General features: G+C 28.2%; 1 protein-coding gene across 1 annotated transcript in view; it reads left to right on the top strand.

The window, feature by feature from the left end:
* The window catches only part of LOC111633024 (serine/threonine-protein phosphatase 2A catalytic subunit beta isoform), a 43,701-nt gene that overhangs the window by 12,374 nt on the left and 11,041 nt on the right, over window positions 1–20,286 (top strand). Inside the window, exons 4-6 of the mRNA XM_023377550.1 lie at window positions 17,535–17,624; window positions 17,705–17,866; window positions 19,956–20,074. Of these exons, the coding sequence (XP_023233318.1) occupies window positions 17,535–17,624; window positions 17,705–17,866; window positions 19,956–20,074 (371 nt within the window). The remainder of the gene's footprint in view (window positions 1–17,534; window positions 17,625–17,704; window positions 17,867–19,955; window positions 20,075–20,286) is intronic.

Raw genomic sequence — 20,286 nt, 5'->3', positions numbered from 1 at the left:
TTGTTACATTATGTTATGTAAGTTAGTTTTAGTATCATTTCCCTTCTCCCTCTCCTCTGCCACTAGTTTACATCTCCACTGTCGTCTATCCTCAAAGGTAAAGTACAAATAAAACTACATTTTTTTATCAATTATTATTCTATTATGGTTATTTATACATTTACAACTACAAAATGCATTTTTCAATGTTTTCCTTATTAAAGTTATTTTTTAAAATGTACTACATAGCTTTAATTTGAGAGTTTTTTCATGTTGGAACAGATTATTTGTTTTTACATGTAATCATATGGGGAAAAATGATTCACCTTACGACATTTTCATGATACAATCTCAGTTTACGAACAGATTAATTTTGTATCCTGAGGTACTACTGTATTAAATTATACTGTATTATTCATAAAAAATTTTTTAGAATGTTTACAGTGTTGAGATGTTGAGTTATGTAAGAATTTAATTCAAATTTTTGAAAAGGTTGTTATGGAATAGGATGTTCTTTTTTAAGGATAAACATAGACTGTTTGCTATTGTGATGAACTCATTTGAAATGACACTAAAGTAAGTTAACAACTGCTACTTTACAACTGGTTAAAAATATAAATTAATAAACACTGCATTAATATCATGATAGTTTATAGCTGAGTTATGGTGGGTGGCTTTGTAAATTTCCACTTGTTCCATATGTTTTAAGGACACATTGTTTAGATTCATTATGTAAGAGCTGTGTATTGTGGAAATTTACCTGGATGCCTGGATCAGATATGTAGATAGCCAACTGTATTGGTTAAATCTTTTTTTATAGGCATTTGATGTTCTTTGAGATGGTATGTAATTGGTGAGATATTGCTCCTATATATTGTAAACTAAAATCTAAACTGTCCCATTCCCCTCCCCTCTCTTTTCGTCTAATGTTGTACACCCTTCCCCTACACATGTGTTTGGCAATCCCTGGAAGATTTAGTTTGAACAACAGAATGTGTATGAGAAAAAAATACAATTAGTAGAATATTTATTCTGTTTCAGCCATGAGGTCTGTGTGCTGGATTTTCAAAGATTAAACTTATGTTCTTGCATCTATGATGAATCAAAAAACTTTTTAATTTGAAATATGTATACAGTGAAAACTGGATTTAGTGAATCTCTGTACATAGACAAAATGTCCGGTCTCTTAGTCCAGGAACACACATGCATAAAATCTAGCATAAAACAGAAAGCATAAAAATTTTTCTGAAATTTTGGCAAAAACATAACTGATAAAAGAGTAGAGCATGTCTCTATTTTTTATGCCAAAATTCCTCCAATAAAGGGAAGTGTTTTTTTTTGTGATGTCAAAGTACACATGTGGTTTTTATTCTAACAATGGCGGCAATGAGGATAAACCCTATAATTGTAACAATCTTGAAAAATAAATGAAATAGAGGAGTTTACTGGATTCGTTCAACCACATCAGTGTCATGTATAAAGACAGTGTATTTAAACAACATTTATGGATGGCTATAGGTGCTAAATTTCAAATAGCAGGTAGGTCTAGTAGAATCAATATATAGGCCTAGTATTTAGATCATAAGTTTTTTTATTTGATTTTGGAATACAAGTCTATTGATTTAAATTTTCTATATTATAGCAGAGGAAGTGGAGAAAAAATGAAAGGTATATAGAGATAGATGTATGAGAGAAAAAAATTAATAAAATGTAGCACTGTTAGTGGCAGTGGTGTTTCTTATTCGGCCAGAATTTTTACGTATATGTGCTCTAGCATAAAACAGAAACTGAACTGAAAGCTGATTTCTGATTCAGTTTTTTGCCACACAATTTTACGCATGTGTGTTCCTGGCCTAAGGCTGGTAACAAACTAAGCAACTTGGTTATTGACAATGTGATGTCACAGTTAACCTCATTTCTTCAGTACATTGCTAGTTGTGGAAAGCTTGATTTTTAGAGATGTAAAAATTAATTTATGATGATATATGTATATTTAACCAGTTATATCCATAAATCTTGCTTTCACTGAGTAACATGTGGTTTATCTCCAAGTTGTTGGTAAACATGGTAGAGGCATTAGAATCTAGTGATGAACTTTTATTAGCTGTAGTTGCAACTGTTTGTGTAGTTGGAGATAAATCCAAACATAGAGGATAAATGGGGTCGGATTGAAAGTGGATTTAGTGCCAAAAGGGCCAAGGAAGTATGAATACTTTAAAACTGCTTGTTGAATATGTTTATCAGAAATCTTTCATCATCTAAACTCCATTTTTCTTGATTGTAAACTTGACCAATTTTCTTGACTTCATTTTTCGTTTGTGTTACTTGTTTCTAAATGAGATTATCCCAAAATTCTTTGTAGTAACTTCAGCTATGCATGTCTATTATGCCTTGGTTGCTCAGAAATTTAACTAGACAGATATTGCTTTGGTCATTATCCATGTCTTTTTTTCTGCAGTGCTGATGGTTTCCAATGACTACATGTGAACATATTGCCAATGAATTCTCTCCTTATGGATATTTTCAGTGACTGGGGCTCTCTGATATCACCTAGTTTGCTATCTCCCTAATAATATATTAATAGGACTATTGATGTATTTTTATCTTAATTAAATGGATGCTGTCTTTGTAAACAATGGACAAAAATTCACCTACAACTGCCATAAATGATCAGGCTAAATTTTGGATATATGATTATAGATTAGAAATGAATTTGGCACTAGAATGAGGCATTAGGCACCATCTCTTATTAAAATTAATAATTATAATATTCACTTAATTAATTTAGATTAAACTGGAAGAAATTTACAGCAGTTGTAGGTGTATTTGTGGAAGATATCAGGTTTCGATTGATGTGTGTATTTATGGACAAAAATTATTTAACTTTTGTAGTTTTCAAAATGTTAAGTAGAGGACAAATGTCTCATGAATGTAAGTTTTAAAAATTACCATGGTTGCCTTTGGTGTATTCTTTGTGAAATTGTCAAACAATTTCACATTTAATTTTTTAATAGTACTCTTCTGACACTCCACATCAAGCATTAGTAGCTTGATGCTGGCATTTCTCTCTCAAATAATACTAGGGAGGCATGAAAAAATGCAGAATTTTCAAGAAGATAAGAATAACAAAAGCAGCATAAATCAAATGATTCATATATTGGGAAAAATTGACAAATGCCCTGTTTGGGAAGCCTAGATAGTTTAATCAGTAATGCCATCTGCCTAGATTTCAGCAGTTGCAGTTTTGCATCCTATTCTAGGCCAACTCTTTTTTCCTAAATGTTTAAAAAATTAATTAATCATTCTTTTGTAATTATTAAATTTAGTACAAAATAGTTCTTAATGCTTTTAGTACCAAGTTATGTTAATCAGTTATTATCAGTTATTGCAAATATAGGTCTATGAATTTGGTAATATTTGTCTATTGATACTTCTGAATTTTATCCTAATCATACATTCTTTTACACAACAAAACTGTGTCAAATTCACTATGTATCACTGTGTATGAAATTATTTTAAAAATGTCCTGTTCTAAGCAGAAAGTCTTTAGTCCTGAGAATATATTCTAAACCCAGGCTGTACTTGCTGTATATAATATATATAAGTATTTTGTGAAACCTATTTTATATATATCTCATTATTTAATTCTTTCTCTACATATAAACATGTAGTAGCTGAAGTTAAAAGATTTTCATTGCTAATATCATTTTGTGAACAAACACTCTGTTATGCATTTATTTTTTCATGAGCTATTAACATAGTTTTAAAGAAATAATAAATATTGAATATTTAATTGATGACTTCAAAAACTGTGATATGTCATTCATCATAGGAAAACAATTGTGTAACTAGAGACAGCTCATCTGGCATAATATTAAGTAATGACATTGACTAATTTGTGCTTAGCTTAATGTTTGTTATTGTTAATATTAAAAATAAAATATGAGTTACCTTGAAAATATTTTATTTTTCAATTGAAATTCGAAATTGAAAGTTTTTTATTATGAGTTGTTTGACTGTTATAAACTATACATAAAATAATTTTAGACATATAAGAATTTAAGAAAAAATCATTGAAGATTAGAAAAAATATCAAATTTCTGAGTCTATCTTAATTCTTTTTATACAACCCCAGAAGTAACGGTTAACATGGTTAAAAAAAATAATTAAAATTATTTTAATTATTTTCTTCTAGTGGACCTTTTTGAAAAAGCTGCAAATGTTACTATGTTCATGTTCATGTTCATGATAAATAAAATTAAAAATTGTGTATATGTAAAGTTAAAATTATAAATATGTAAATTTACAAATCAATTTCTGGGACCATTATATCCAGGCCCTGGTAGTTGTCTCATTTGCCTAGGCCAAAGTTAGACTCTGAACTTTGACAGTATGTATTTTGGAATAAGAAAAAGAAGCTAATTTTTAAAATAAATTTAATTTTGATTCAGTAAAAATTTGTTGACTTTAAAACAAAAGCTATTATATAATTTAATTTAGACAAATACTCTGGAATCTTCTAAAAATTAGGACTAAATCTTCTCTTTGAAGGTTTTGTTGGTGTTATTTACTAAAAATTAGGACTTTGACAAATGAAAAGTGTTATGGAAGAAATGAGCTGTGGGCTTTTTCAAGAAAATTAATTTATCAGTTTATAGAAAGTGTGTTTGATTTGGCATGTTCACTAAAATTATGTTAAACTGAAATGTCAACATTAGCAATTTTTTGTTGGCACTAAAAACTTTTAAATTGCTATAAAAGAATATTTTGTTTGGTTATTTTGTTGATAAATTTTAAAAAGATCAGTAGAAAATAATTATAAAGAATGTACAACCACCACAATAGTACTGGTATATAAGACAAACAAAATATGCAATTACCAACAAACTGTTCGTTTATTGATTAGTTAAATTGAATTTTTACTGGTTTGTTGGTGATTGCATATTTTGTTTAGTTCAGTTTTTTAATGTTGATGAAAATCAGAATGTTCTAAAATAGAAATAAAAGTGAATTCAGAAACTAGATAATGTGCTAAAATAGAATCAATAATCTTATTAGATTATTGATTTTCATTTATACTTTAGCACATTGTCTGATTTCTGAATTCAGAAGTGTTACATCATATTCCTTACACAAAATAGTATTTCTGGTCACTAGATGTTACATATAGACAATTAAAATAGATATAGAAAAATCTTGAAAGTTTTTATAATTTTCTAATAGATATTGATTTTATTGAATGAAGAATAAAATATAAACAACATATAAATGTTATTTATTAACACATAACTAGAAAATAAAAATAGTAAATAGTAATGTGTATATCTATTTTGATCATGACTCATTTGAGAGTTCATTCTAGTTTCTAAAATAGAACATTCTATTCTGATCTGATTTAGGATAAGTAAAATGTAACAGGTGCATTCCAGAACTACTTGATGATTCATTTGATGAATTACTGCAAAGAAGTTGAAAAGAAAAGTGCTGATAGATTAATTTACTTATCTATAAATAACATATGAATGTGTGTGAAATGGTATACAGTATTGTTATCTAATTATAAGAAAAAACAATATTAGTTAAAAGTTACTAGACATACATAATTCATATATTAGTTGCCATTGAATTTCTACTATCAAAGAAATATGTTATTCCAATCATTGATCTTGAAACTATCATTGTATAAAACAACCCACAAAAAAGAAAGTCAGCATGAAAAATGAAAATAGACAAATCAGATGGATAGATACATTGGTAAGTTGCCATCTGATATATTGTTCATTTGGTTTGTCCCAGACACATGGAACAAACCAAATGATATAACAAGGGACTATTCTAACAAGAATTCAGAGCTTTTATTGAGAATTTCAGTTAAAAATGTTATAAACTTATATGAATTTTTAAATAAGTAAATAATAAGCCATAAAATATTAAATTTTTACAAAAAACAAGCAGTATAAAACAATAATATGATTTTGCCAATTGAACTATTTTTGCTATTATTGCTTCCACTAGTATATTTGCAGTCATTGCTTTAAAAATTTTATGTAGGCTATATGTATCAATCTATAAAACAGTTTTAAACTAAAATTGAATGTTTTCAAATTAGTTGTTTATATTTCATTATATATTAATAATATGTATTGTTAATTGTTTTTTAATATCAATGATACAGAAAATTTAACATAAACAAAAATGTTTTAAGTTAATATATAATTTTTATTTTTTAATTAAATAATTATGATATATGAAATGAATATATAAGTAAAATTATAATTTTTTTTTATTATTTATTTGAGATGTTCCTGATTTTAAAATTTATTATTTTAAAAGTTTCGTTGTAACAGATATAATGCAAATAACCCATCATCAAATCTCTTTAAGAATGATGATTAATTTATTGGTCTGTGATTTGAAAAAATTGTAGACCTATAAATTCTCACTGTCGCCTGTATGTCTTTCCTTAATCTTGAGAACAGAGTTAGATAGATGTAAGATGAAATCCTATTTGGAAACCTTATGAGCAGGAGGCCCTGAGTAACTATATATGAACTTCTGATTCACATTGGAAGTCATGTTATTTTAATTCAAACATTTTCTCCTGAAAGATGTTAGATAGATGACTGGCATGACTCTATTGTTAAAGGAAAAGTAGGATGTACAGGGGCAAACCACTACTAATTGAGATGGAGAGCATATACAGTAATTTAAATTAAATAAATTAAAAATATGATTAAAATTTGCATCCTGATGTCACATTAAATATTTGCTTGTTGCTGATTTTGTTACTATCTTAATATAAGAAATAATTCTGCTTTTCAAAAGGTGATACAGTACATTCTGAATAATGTATAGGAAGTTAATTTAACATGAATGCTAATTTCTTGTAACTATATGAATTTTTCATAACATTAAGCTGAACTTTGATATTTTTGTAAAGTGATTCTTTTATTGAATGTTTTGTTTTTCAAAGATAATGTATTAGAAGAACTGTAAAGTTAAACTNTACAAATTATTTAAATTCAATTCGTGTAGATTTTTATTGAGAAAATTGCTATTACAAATTATCATGTCTAATGATAAAACATTAAAAAAAAAAAAAACATTTGTGTATGTAGGTCTTTGGATTAAGCTTATTTTAAATGGAAATTCAGTTATTTCAATATTAGAAAGTATTACATACAATTTAAAATTCTGTGTAGTAACAATGTTTAAACGTTACTACACAGAATTGTTATTTTATTAATATAAATGGAGTGTAAATTTTTAAAGAAATAAATGGATAATAATCATAATTAAGTAGATTAGTATATTTAAAACTTTCATATGTATTTGATAATTATTTATAGTCCAATTGTGATTATTCATTTTCTAATTCAAAATATTTAATATTTTTACTTAGGTATAAATGAATGACATCGCTATAACCCGATACCTTATAAAACTACAAGTCGACCAATGCCTTATGTTATCGGGTTAGAAGATGGCAATAAGCCGTCTTCTAGCCCGATAATGTATGGCATTGGTTGGCTTGTTCGTAGGTATTTCAGTCTTTTCTGATTTTAGGTGGTCCTTATTTTTTTTTTTATTTTTATTGCCCTTCTGGTTTTAAATAGACTAAAGTTGACTACTATCTTTTAGTCTACCGATATCCTTGTTAACTCCAGCATTCGTTTTATTTTTGTGATGTTTTTGATATACTTTTTCTTAGAGAAAAATAATCATATTTTTGAAATTGTTTATAAAATCATAATTAACAGTATTCAAATTTTTTTTATTACAATACTTGAGTTTTTGCAGTTAGTGATATGCTTTTTGTACACATATTATCTTGTTTGGAAATAAATGAAGAAAAGCTTGTCTTACTCTTGTTAATTAATAAGATGATAATCCAGATTTATTATCGAGTTACATTTTGGCTTGTTATTTGATCGGTAATATAATTTTGGCTTTGTTTTTATATGTCTTATTAATTGTAAGTGTTTTGTATAAAATTGCATAATTTTTTTTGTGGAGAGAAGTTTACAGGTTGAGTTTTGAAATGAATTTATAGCAATGTTTAACTAATGTTATTGCCTTATTTCATTGGATAAATTTTCCTTTGAAATAGCTATATAATTAAGATGCAATAAACTAATTAGTCTACTCACTTTCCAAAAAATCTAACTTTTTATCATATTGTTTACTGCAGAAATAATTGTTTAAAAAGATATATTTTAATTAAGTGTCAAACTAAGGCTAAAAAATTAAACATTTTGATTTATGGTATGATTTTGGCATTTCTTTATATATTTGAGTTTTAAACTGATTGATTAACATGAAATTTTATTTCATTTATGATTTATATGATTAATTAGGATTACTCTTATATTTCATTACAACAATGTTGATTATGATACACAATAATTCAAATTTATTAAATTGCTTAAATTTTCATGATTTAAAAACCAGTTTAATATACAATTCTTAGAAAACATATATAATAATTTGTCAAGAACAGTTATGAATCATAAACATCTTATTACAGTCAAAGAAAGTACCTGATACACATGAAACTTAAACATTGAATACTTAGATCAAAGCATTAATAGAATATGAGTTTAACAAAAATATTCTCAATAGTTTTATAAAAAATAAAGCATCTACTGCCAATTTCCCTTGAAAAAAGTCTCTAATTACAGATATACTGGGAAGTAAATATCTAATCATATAAGTAAAAAATCTAATAATTAAAAAAAAAATAACAGGCATTTAACATTGTACCTCCTTAAGTTTTATTACCTCATTTATGTATCTTGGCATTGAATCTATCAATTGTTGACAAAGTCAACATCTGTTTCTTTCCAACAGTGTTTCCAGTTCAGCTTTTGTTGTCGTCTTCCTATGGTATATTCCACATATTTCTTGAAGTCCCACTGCAAATTTCCAAATAGTGTTTTGACAGGCCAGGTTATGGTTTTAACGTTAATATAACAGTAGAAACTGCAACTATGTCTATTCAGACACTCAAAAAACAGCAAAGACAAGACAGCAAAAATAATTTAATTACAAACATGTCTTTAAAGGTTTTTTTGAGTGTCTGAATTTAACATTAATATTTTGCAAATATGACTATATGGCATAGCCATAGTGGCATCTTACATTTTTGTCTAAGAATATTTACAGGTATGTTCATCAGTAGAAATCAAAAAATGTTCTAATATTTCAAAATATTTACTATGGTTTTCAGAATACATAATTTTCCAGTTCACTTGCTTGACATACAAGACCAAATTATAATACCCTGAGAAAATTTGATTCTTAATTTCAAACAAGAGACATGGAATTTCTCCCTTGGCAAATATCAAATAAATCTCCCAGTATTATCACTACTTTCAATACAAATTTTTGATTCATAGGAAAATATTACTGTTTTCCAAATGTCAGTTGTCCAATTTCCATGTTTTGTCTATCATAAATGTTCCTTTTGGTGTTTCTTTTACAATGATAGTTTTGCTTTTACCTTTGAAAATAAATTTCCATGTACAGGTAGGCAGTTTCTTAAGGTTATGTCACATGTTTCAGTATCTTGCTCCATTCAAAATTCTTTTGCTTTGAAGCAATTTTCTCATTTTGCAAGAGATAGTAATCAGCTATGTCTGTCATCGGGCACTATCTTCATTTGCTCCCTGCACATTATTGTATAGTACATATCATTACTTGTTCTGCTGCAACATATATCTGTGTAATTTTTATTATTACTATTAGTATTGTCTATTTTATACTACTATACATGTTATTCTACTCTCAAGCTATGTATCATATTAGTTGATTTGTATCGGTCATCTCACCATCTATTCATACTTCTCTATTGTCATACTGTTTGTACATTAGTGCTCTGTTATTATGTATGTATTTACCTGTGCTTTGATATATCTCTGTATTTATCCCGATTATGCTCTGGCAGTATTGGGAATAAATAAAGATAAAGTTAAAGATAGTAATAAGGTGTTTATATTTATTCACAGAAGTACAATGAAGTCTTTGTGATCATACTTCATTTTTTATTGATCTTGTTTTCTTTTATATATTACTTTGCCCATAAGTTGTATTTCATTCGTTGTAAACAGCCATTAATCTTAACCACTTTCCATTGGGTTTCTTCCATCTTTTGAAAGTTAACAATTTATTGCTTCAGCTCAGTTCAGTATTATTTCCATGGAGCTATTTTGACCACAATTTACACCTTCAACATAGTATGTTGAATTTGTTCCTACAGATTCAACTACTCAACACAGTATACATTTATAAACTATGCATATATGACCAACATCGTCAAGTAAACTGGAGTTAGTCTGATGAGGATTGTTAAAAATATGGATGAAAATGTTTTTTCTTGTAGTTTCTTCTTGCTGGATATTAGTTACATGTGCAGAGTTTATTCCTACAGATATTAATATATGCAAATTATAACTTGTCATTGGAACAGTCATATCTTTTCAGGTAATGAGATAATGAACACCTTTTGTTTATTTATTAAATATTTATTGCCCAGAGTATCTGTTGTTATACTAGGTAGAGACTTTTTTCCAAAGGAAATTTTTGCAGTAGTAAGTTTGTTTTATCTATATTTGTATGGTATGAATTGTCTATGTCTAATAAAGCTTCTTAATGGGATTTTATTAAGACAGTTTAGTAGATTCTGTTGTAAATTATCCACAATAGAGCTAGTGAAGTTTGGAAGGATTTAAGATAGAATTTAAGGCTACTATCACTAAAGACAAAATACAACAGAATTTACTTTTTGTAATCAGTTGCATAATGTTATCAAAATTAGTAAATCCCAAAACATACCAGTTAAAATCTATTTTTAAAACTTTATTTATTGTAATAAGAATTTGTTTTTAGTTATCATTATCATCTTTCTTTTCATGTTATTTGCTATAACATGTGACAAGTGATAACACAGTTGTTATCAATTATTGTTGTGCTAACCTGTGCTTTAACAATAAACATTAATTGTTTTAACCATTATTTGCAGTAGTATAGTACTTTAAATTACTGTCATGTCTTATTTCAATTTTATGCTCTCTATTGTTAAAGCTGGTAATGTAAAAAGCAGCAGGCAAACAACAATGCATTAATTTCTGTTAATTAAAGAAATAATAATTAGTCATTAAACTATACATTTAAAAAAAAATTGTTTTAACATATACTTCTAATGTCAGTCAATAAAACAAGAATTTCCATTGACTAATCTTATTTACTTATCCCACTTACAGTAATGGTATTAGTCAGTTGTTGTTATCAGTAGAGTCCTGAAATGATTAAATAATTAGAATTTACTTTATTTATAACATTATTAGTTTGGGAAATATGGATGCTGATATGTTTAAAATTGCTAAATAAAAAACTCTCAAAATTTAGATTTATGATATAAACTATTTATATGATTATATATAAGTTATTGGTTAAAGTAGTTTTAGTGTAGTAATGGAAGAGCGTTTATCGATTTATTATTTTGCAATTTGTTGTTTATATAAGTTTTTGTTTAATAATTTATATTAACTATATTGTAAAATTTGATTTTTTTTTTATAGAAGCTTAACCAGGTAATACACTACTTGTGACAGCACTGTTTTTAATGATCTTTATCTTATTGTTGCTTAGGCATTAATTATAATAAATAATGTAATTATTGAAGCTTATATTTTACAAATATTTACAGTTTTACTTTATCTACAAAAGTCCATATGAATGAAGATACTGATGAAGTCCTATATTAATTTTATACAATCAAACCTCCAATAATGTATTTTCTTTTGTGAAGAGCTTTCATCAATTTAATATTTGAAAGTTTTATGTATGAATATTAGAATCTCTACAAGATTTTTAGCCTTCAGGGAATATCATGACATTGAATAGTATTGCTGAAATAATTCAATGCTATAGAGATGTTTAATTTATTTTAGTTCTGTAGATAGAAATGGCATTATACAAAATTGAATTGTTTGCAATAAAGCTTTTAAATGTTAATTTTATTTTTGGAAATGTATATGAAATATCATTTTTCATAATTTTAGTGTTTGTCACAGTTTTATGGATTTATTTTGTAAATACATAATCAAATAATGCCAAAGTTTAGAGATTATATTAAGAATATAAATTAATTAAAATTATTAATTAAATGAAAAATAAAGTTTAATTATTAAAACATGAAAAGATAGTTTTATTATCTAATTGTAGTTTAGATTTTATAATCAAATTACAGATAGGCTCAATTTATTCTCAGAGTTGTTAACTGAAGCATTATAAAGGAATAATTACTGGTATAATATATTTAAATGATAGGTTCCTTAAATAACAAGTAAGAAAATTGAAGTATAAAAGTTAAACTCTTTTGTCATCACTCTTAGAGTTACCACTATTTTTAAGAGACATGGGTACACAATTCATTTAAATTTAAATTGACAAAGCACTAATGAAATTAGGAATCAATAAATTTAAGGCATAGTATACAATGTATGGATGAAAACATTACTCAATGAAAGAAAGCAAATGATGCCAACAGCATTTTAGGTACCCACTTCTGTATTGCATTTATGCTTTTGTTTTTAAANAAAACTTATTATGTATAAATAAATTATAATTCATTATTTTAATAATATATTTAATTGCAAATGTTTCATTTACTTTTTAGATTTTTTGTTTGCATGGAGGACTCTCACCTTCAATTGATACTCTTGATCATATACGTGCACTTGATAGACTTCAATATAGTTTATTTTTAAATTGCAATTGTCATATTATAAATGTTTTTAATCAAGTAGAAATAAAAATAGAATATAACAATATGTAATGAATAAAACATTAAAAATGTTTGTTTTATTTTCTCTTAATCATTTTAAAATATATTTGACAATAGTTGTTCTAGTTTGCTTCAATGAATGCACAAAAATAATATTAAGGCTTGAAAAGCATATTTTTTGTCTTATTCATTTTTTTTTATCATCAGTTTTTCAAATACTTTCCAGAAAGTTTTAGAGAACTGATACAAATGTATCAACTTTTCAACATATTTTTAGTATATGGTTACAATACATTTAAATAAATGTATTGTAACCATACATTTGAAACACTTGACTGAAATAATGTGATAGATTTTGTATATAACACTTATTGTTTCTAATTTAATTATTTTATATATTTATAAGATGGTTAAAGTATGGGTTAACTTATTGATATATTTTATACATTTTTTATAAAATATCTTTTCACTTATTTCTTGGTGGTTTCGAAAACTATAGTTGGCTTCTACATGTTAAGAAATATGCATTTTTTTTCTGCTTTTGTGGTGTCAGAGCTTTGTAGAAAAAGCTATTTTCTCTGGATTAGTGTGTTAAAAATACATACATCTTGAATTAATGCTTGTAATATAATGTTAATATCTGATGAATAAAGTACATTGTAATAGATTTACATTAATTAAAAGTTTGGATTTAAAATATTTATTAAAGTACAGTCGACCCCCCCTATAAGATCGTTGATTTTTCCGTTTTATCTGAATTACATGTTGTACGAGTCACTTAGATTTTACAAATATGTGAGCCATTCACANTTGTAGCGAGAGCACTTAAAAAGTAGCCCAATCCGCTACTTGTAGCCCAATCTGGCATCACTGGTCCGTTCCCCCTCATTCTTACCCTCAGGGCTCCCCTTTTCCCTTTGTTTCCCAAGTAGGTCAATTCATTCCACGTGGTTAGAAGTTTCTAGAATGTTCCATGGAACAAGGAACAAAGAGGGAAGAAAAGAGATAGGAAAATATCTACATATTTTCGTTTTATACAACAGAACAATATGGTGGTACACCACACACTGACGCCTGGATCTTTCTGACACTCCGAAGACTCTAACGGAAGTCCTCCATCTTCTGGAACCTTCGGATATTCCGAAGATTCCGGCGAAAGCCCACTGACTTCTGCGTTCGGAAAAGGATCATTTGTCTCTCCCTTTCTCTCCTCAACCTTTTCTTCGCTTGGAGGTCTTTGTCCGAAGATCCTTCCAATCCACCTCCAAAAACTTCTCTTTTTACTCATTCTTAAAAATCGCAAGAAAACCCTCCAACAAAACGAAAGCGCTTCGAAATAATAATCGAAAAACAAAGATATTGTTGGCGCGCATCAACGATTCTTTGTTGTCCATAGAACTTAATTCATTTTAGAAATTCCGTTTTTTACTCCTCATAAGGACTTATATCAGTGATTTAAAATATTTTAACACTCACAAGCCGACAAATTTTCTCTAAAAACTTTAAATCAAAAGAATATTTCGAGAGAAAAATCAGAAATTTATTATGTATTTTTACATTTTAATGTATATAAACTTTAATTTCAATTTATTTGTACGACAAGGATAATCATACCTCTGTATAGCCTCTTCCCATATAGCGCCGTTCTCCAATGTATACTGTCCTGAATACTGTCAACGAATCTTTTTCTTTTTTAAATCTTTCCGCCCTTTGGGCACTAATAGGGCCTCTTATACCAAGCCCATTATGGGTTTTTCAGGCCCACAATGGGGCGCCAGGTGGTGACGGACGGACCCGACATATCTGGACGACCACTCCCCGAAAAATTCATGGAGTTTTATCCGCCCGTCAGGATTCAAACCCGAGTCTCCTAGAGCGGTAGGCTGACCGCTCTAGGGAACCTTAACCGATCGGCCATCCGGCCATATCAACAGATTTTTCCCATTATAACTTATTTATGAAAAGAAACATTTCGGTATCTGTGAATTTGTAAACATACGATTTTCCATCACGAATCATACGCTTATCATCAAATCACGTGATTTTCAAATTCCTGACTTTAAGTGAGTGGCGCGTTATAGATTCATGAGGCCCCAGACAAATTTGAATTAGAAGGCCACATATACAGTGTTGACTTCAAATATTTTTTCCGGTGACTTTTTGGGGAATCCCCCTCCCTGTATCCTGGTTCTTTTTTTGTTCTAGCCGAGGATATAGAAATTTACATGTTAACGAATTCGGTTAGTTCGAATATGACTTTCGAACTTAGCAGTGAAAATTCTGTCCGAACTGTGATATGCCTACGTTAACTCATTTGTTTAGATCGAAGTGCCTCCGTGCTATAAGAGAACAATAGACCAAGAACAACTGTAATCTGGAAAATATGGCTTTGCTTTTATAGTAACACATTTTCGAGTGTCACCTTACCTGCGGCGCCCACTTATGGCCAAGCGGCTCCGTTTCCTGAACACTGGGAGTACAGTCGTGGGTTCATCCCTCGCCGGGTCGGGCTGGTCACGTGGTATTTTCTGGGTTTTCTCAATGTTTGTAACGCGGTCAAGGTGGCAGCCTACCTCTCTGGAAACCCGGGATCAAATCCGGAAGGGTCAAAAAATCCCCAGGAATTTTTCGGGGGGTGGTCCGTTCGGATATGTTGGGCCCCGTCCCTCACCACTCGGTCGCCCCATTGAGGGTCTGGTCGAACCCATAATGGGCCTGCTTTAAGAGGCCATGTTAGTGCCCACAGGGCGAAAAGAGTAAACAAAAAACAAAAAAAAGCCTGACAAGGGGCCAGTTACCCTTAAAAAGATCTCCAAAAGGCATCCCCCTTAGGTAGATCGCCCAAGTGTTGCGTTGCCGTAATCTAACAAGCAAACAGATGATGATTTCGATAAATAGGAGAAACAAAGCCAAGTTTCTAAATTACATAGTTAGATTGAAGAATGACATTTTCGTGAAGTTTGCAATACAACGGAAAGGTATGGACAGGCTCAAAATAAAATTGATATTTGAGGTGAATTCAAAATTACCCGGATTTCAAGTCGCTAGTCGTATTGCATCGTATGTATATCCACTACTCAAGCAAGCGTCGAGCGATTATTTTTCGCTCTAAATGACAATCGACTAAAAATGAAAAATGATTTTACTTTCTGCTATTCTTATTTTATACAATGAATAACGAATAATGGCGTTTTATTACTNTAATCAATGATCTTATAGGGGGGTCGACTGTAGAATTTGATTATTGCACTCTAGGTACTACATTATTAGTAAAATTATTACCTGGAACAAATTATAAAACTATAATTTGAAAACATTAGAATAAACTTTAGAATGAAATTAAGATAGTTTATGAATATTTTAAAATTGGAGTGATGATATCATGCTAGAAGCAGGAGGTTGGATGGTGAATTAAACCTGCCTGCTTGCTCTCCAACCATGACATAGAATCCTGTTCTATTGATGGCCCTTTTTTCTGGTTGGCATCACTGGTTCTGCCATCTTGCAATGAATTTTGACTTAATTTTGATTATAACTTTTTTGGTTATAATTTTGTCTTTTGATCTGGTCCATTGAGAACTCTATTTAAATGAAACTGTCGTAAAATTCTGATTTTATGTTCCTATTCATCTGGACTGTTTTTTTTTTTTTAAGTTTATGAAGTATTTTGATAAATTCATAAATTTATTTATTAAATGTTTTGCTAGATAGAATGCCAAATTTATAAAATTAATATACTAATATATCCAAAATATTTTGTAACTTAATTAGGCAATTAAATTTAGTGTATAAATAGTATATTAATATATTTGAATCCCACAAAACTCAACTTAATATGAACTGTGAATCTGATGAGTTATTGAGAATGATGAGTTTTACAGACTTTTGTGTTAACAGTAAAGTGAGAGAAATGACACTAGTTTTATGGAATTTTCAGTTATCAAGAGTCAAGGTTTTGGGACTGTACTGTATTGAACTTTTATAAATTTAAAAATTGTCATGATTGTACTATCTATCTGGTCAATTTTTAAATTGAAGATTATGATCTTTAAAAATAAAAGTTTTTTGATCATTAATGCCAAATGAACTGCCACATTATTCATCAGACTGTATGAAGGCTATTTAATGAGTAGATATAAAGCAGTTTGACTATATTTAATCAGCTCTGGGCTGTCTTTTCTTACAGAATATTTTAAATTCAAGTTTATTTCTAATTATTAAATTTATCATTAGATGGTGGCCTAACCATTACCTATACCCAAATATTTTATATTTAATCATTAAATTAACTTTGTTACAGTCCAACAAATAATCTGGTTGTTCATTTGGCATTAGTAATTGAATCAGATTGATGTAATATGTTGAAATTAATAATAATAATATGTAATTAGTGTTTAATGAAAAATTAAGTCCAATATTTTTGAATTATTGTGTTTACAATCAACCCCCCTATAACACTGTTGATTATTCCATTTTATATGAATTCCATGTTGTACGAGTCACTTAGATTTTACAAATACATGAGATGTTCACAGCCCAGCACACGTATTTGTAAAATCTAAGTGACTCGTACAACATGGAATTCATATAAAATGGAATAATCAACAGTGTTATAGGGAGGTCGACTGTATTTGTATTTAGTTGTTATTATGTTGTATTTAGTTAACTATTTAGATTTATCATTAAACAAAACTTATTATGTATAAATAAATTATAATTCATTATTTTAATAATATATTTAATTGCAAATGTTTCATTTACTTTTTAGATTTTTTGTTTGCATGGAGGACTCTCACCTTCAATTGATACTCTTGATCATATACGTGCACTTGATAGACTTCAGGAAGTTCCTCATGAGGTTACAAATAATATTACAAAAAATATTGATTGATACATAAGATATATTTAAAAATTATTTAACTGATATTGTTGTTATAGGGTCCTATGTGTGATTTATTGTGGTCTGATCCAGATGATCGTGGTGGTTGGGGTATATCTCCACGTGGTGCCGGATATACTTTTGGTCAGGATATTTCAGAAACCTTTAATCATAGTAATGGCTTAACTCTTGTTGCTAGAGCACATCAGCTTGTTATGGAAGTAAGTAATTAATAATAAATTATAAGTACTGTATTCATCTAAATATTAGTTGATTTTTCTTTTCAGTTTGAAAATGACAAAAAAATTTTTGATGTACATTTTGAGTGCATTTAAAGTTCTCTTTGATTTTGATAAATGTCTGTGGTGCACATTGTACAGAATATGCTAAAATTCAGTGCATCAATTGTTTAGTGATGCTGAAGACCAATCAACTTGTGATGTGTCCTGTGCTTAAACTATGCTTGGGAATTAACTATTTGGCATGATTGTAAATAATCAATTAAGTCAATTGTTTTTTAATGATAAGGTAAATCAGACCAAAAAAAAGAAAGAAACTGGAACAATATAGTAAACAAACAAATTCATACCTAAAAGCTAATTCCGACAGTAAATGAACAAATAAACTTTAATGTTCAAACAATTTCGGCTGTCTTTCAGAGTCCCTTGTCAGGAAAAATGCATAAAACAGAAATAAACTAAACTAAGCCAATGTTTCTATTGTATTCAACAGAATCAGTTGGTTTTGGTACTGCTACAGAAATTTTATTTTTGTAACATTTTTACTTTACTCCTAGGAGTCTCTTCTAATTGAACAATTGTTAAAAACTGAAGTAGGTTGCTGAAAATTTACTGCAAAATTTATTCTGTTAAATGTAAATTTCTGTTGTAATTATATTGGATACATAAATTTATAATTACATGTTTTAGACAGTCACAGAAAAGATTAGACAAACAAAAAACAAAACACAGCTTCAGGTTTGTTTTCAATAGTCATAAAACTGCAAATACACTTTGTGGAATACCAGTGAAATATGCAAGGAAGTCTACATCCTCTAATGTGTGTTTGTTGGACAGCCAGTTCAGGTGCATAAAACATTGTTTCAGTTTTGCTCTATAGCTTTTATTAATTTCATTTTTATTATTGGGTTGTTTGGAAAGTAATTTCTTTTTTTTCTGTGGAAAAAAACAATATTTTTATAATAAATAAATATTTTATTGAATTATATATGAAACATTTTGGTCAAATATCTGTTGTCATTGTTTCTAGTAGTAGCATGATTTCACATTCATAAAAGTTTTGATCGTTGCTTACAAAAAACTGATTCAAGTGATTTTTGACATTGTCATTTCAAGTAAATGTCTTACAGTTAAAAAAAAATTTGTATAGACCGGAACAAGTAATAATCTGAGTGTGCTCGATCTGGCGAATATGGTTGGTGTGATAGCACATCTCATCTAAGTTATAACAGTTTCCGACAAGTTACCAAACTTGTGTGAAATTTGACATTATCGTGGTAAAACACTATACCTGTTTTGTTGATCAATTCTCATCAAAAAAATTCCTTAAAATCCCACCAAAGAGAGCATCTCTTTTTAAGAACATGTGGAACCCATTTATCGAGCTTTGAAACGAAACCAATTTGTTTCAAGTAATCATAAACGGTTCAATTTGACAAATTTAACCTCTTAGTGATTTCATGTTTTGATTCAAGATATTTCGGAATACCAGGGAATGGTTTAAAATGTAAGAGAAAAAGGAATATTTCTGAAAAAAACATCTAATTGTTTTCTTATATTGTATAAACATTTATTGCTATGATTATGTAGTATTTTTGAGAGTGTAGATTAAAAGCATTCTAGAAAAACTCATCAATAAAACAGCAAGATTTGATGCACTAATTGATAATTTTATTTTTGTTTTCTTATGCAAAACTTTCTTAGTTAGAAGAGGTAGCTGAATTAAATCTCTTTAAAATTATATCTAAATTTAGTTATTTGAATTATAAATACCAGTATTATAATTTTTATGTGATGAGAGTAAATAATATTATGTATAAAAGCAAATAAATAATATATATTTACAGATAAAACATTGAAAAAAAAAAAAAAAAAATAATAATAGAGTTTTATAAATTTTAAAAATATGTATGTTTAAATAGCATTTATTTTACCAATATCTGAATAAAAACTGTGCAGTAACTATTTTAAGTAGAAAAACTGCTAATATGAAATTTAATAATAATATATTTGTGTTTAGAAACTTAAAAAAAATAAAACTATTTATGTTTTTGTCTCTTAATTCTTATAGGGTTATAATTGGTGTCATGATAGAAATGTGGTTACTATATTCAGTGCTCCTAATTATTGTTATCGTTGTGGAAATCAAGCAGCCATAATGGAATTAGATGATGCTCTTAAATATTCATTGTAAGTCATTGTTTTTTTTTCTAAATATTGTTATTTAAGAACATTTTTATATGAATAGATATGGTTAAGATTTATGAACAATAAACAGTTTTCAAAAACATTAATCAATCACTACTTTATATGGAAATGTTTTCAAAACATCTTATACTTTCAATTGCAAATTTACAACAAATTTAAACAGACTAGTTACTTAATAATCCCAGTTTAAGATT

The sequence above is a fragment of the Centruroides sculpturatus genome, unplaced genomic scaffold, assembly GCF_000671375.1.
Source record: "Centruroides sculpturatus isolate CEXI.00-Female unplaced genomic scaffold, Cexi_2.0 scaffold764, whole genome shotgun sequence".
NCBI classification, from domain to species: Eukaryota; Metazoa; Arthropoda; class Arachnida; order Scorpiones; family Buthidae; genus Centruroides; species Centruroides sculpturatus.
This window is presented reverse-complemented; position numbering and strand designations above follow the sequence as displayed.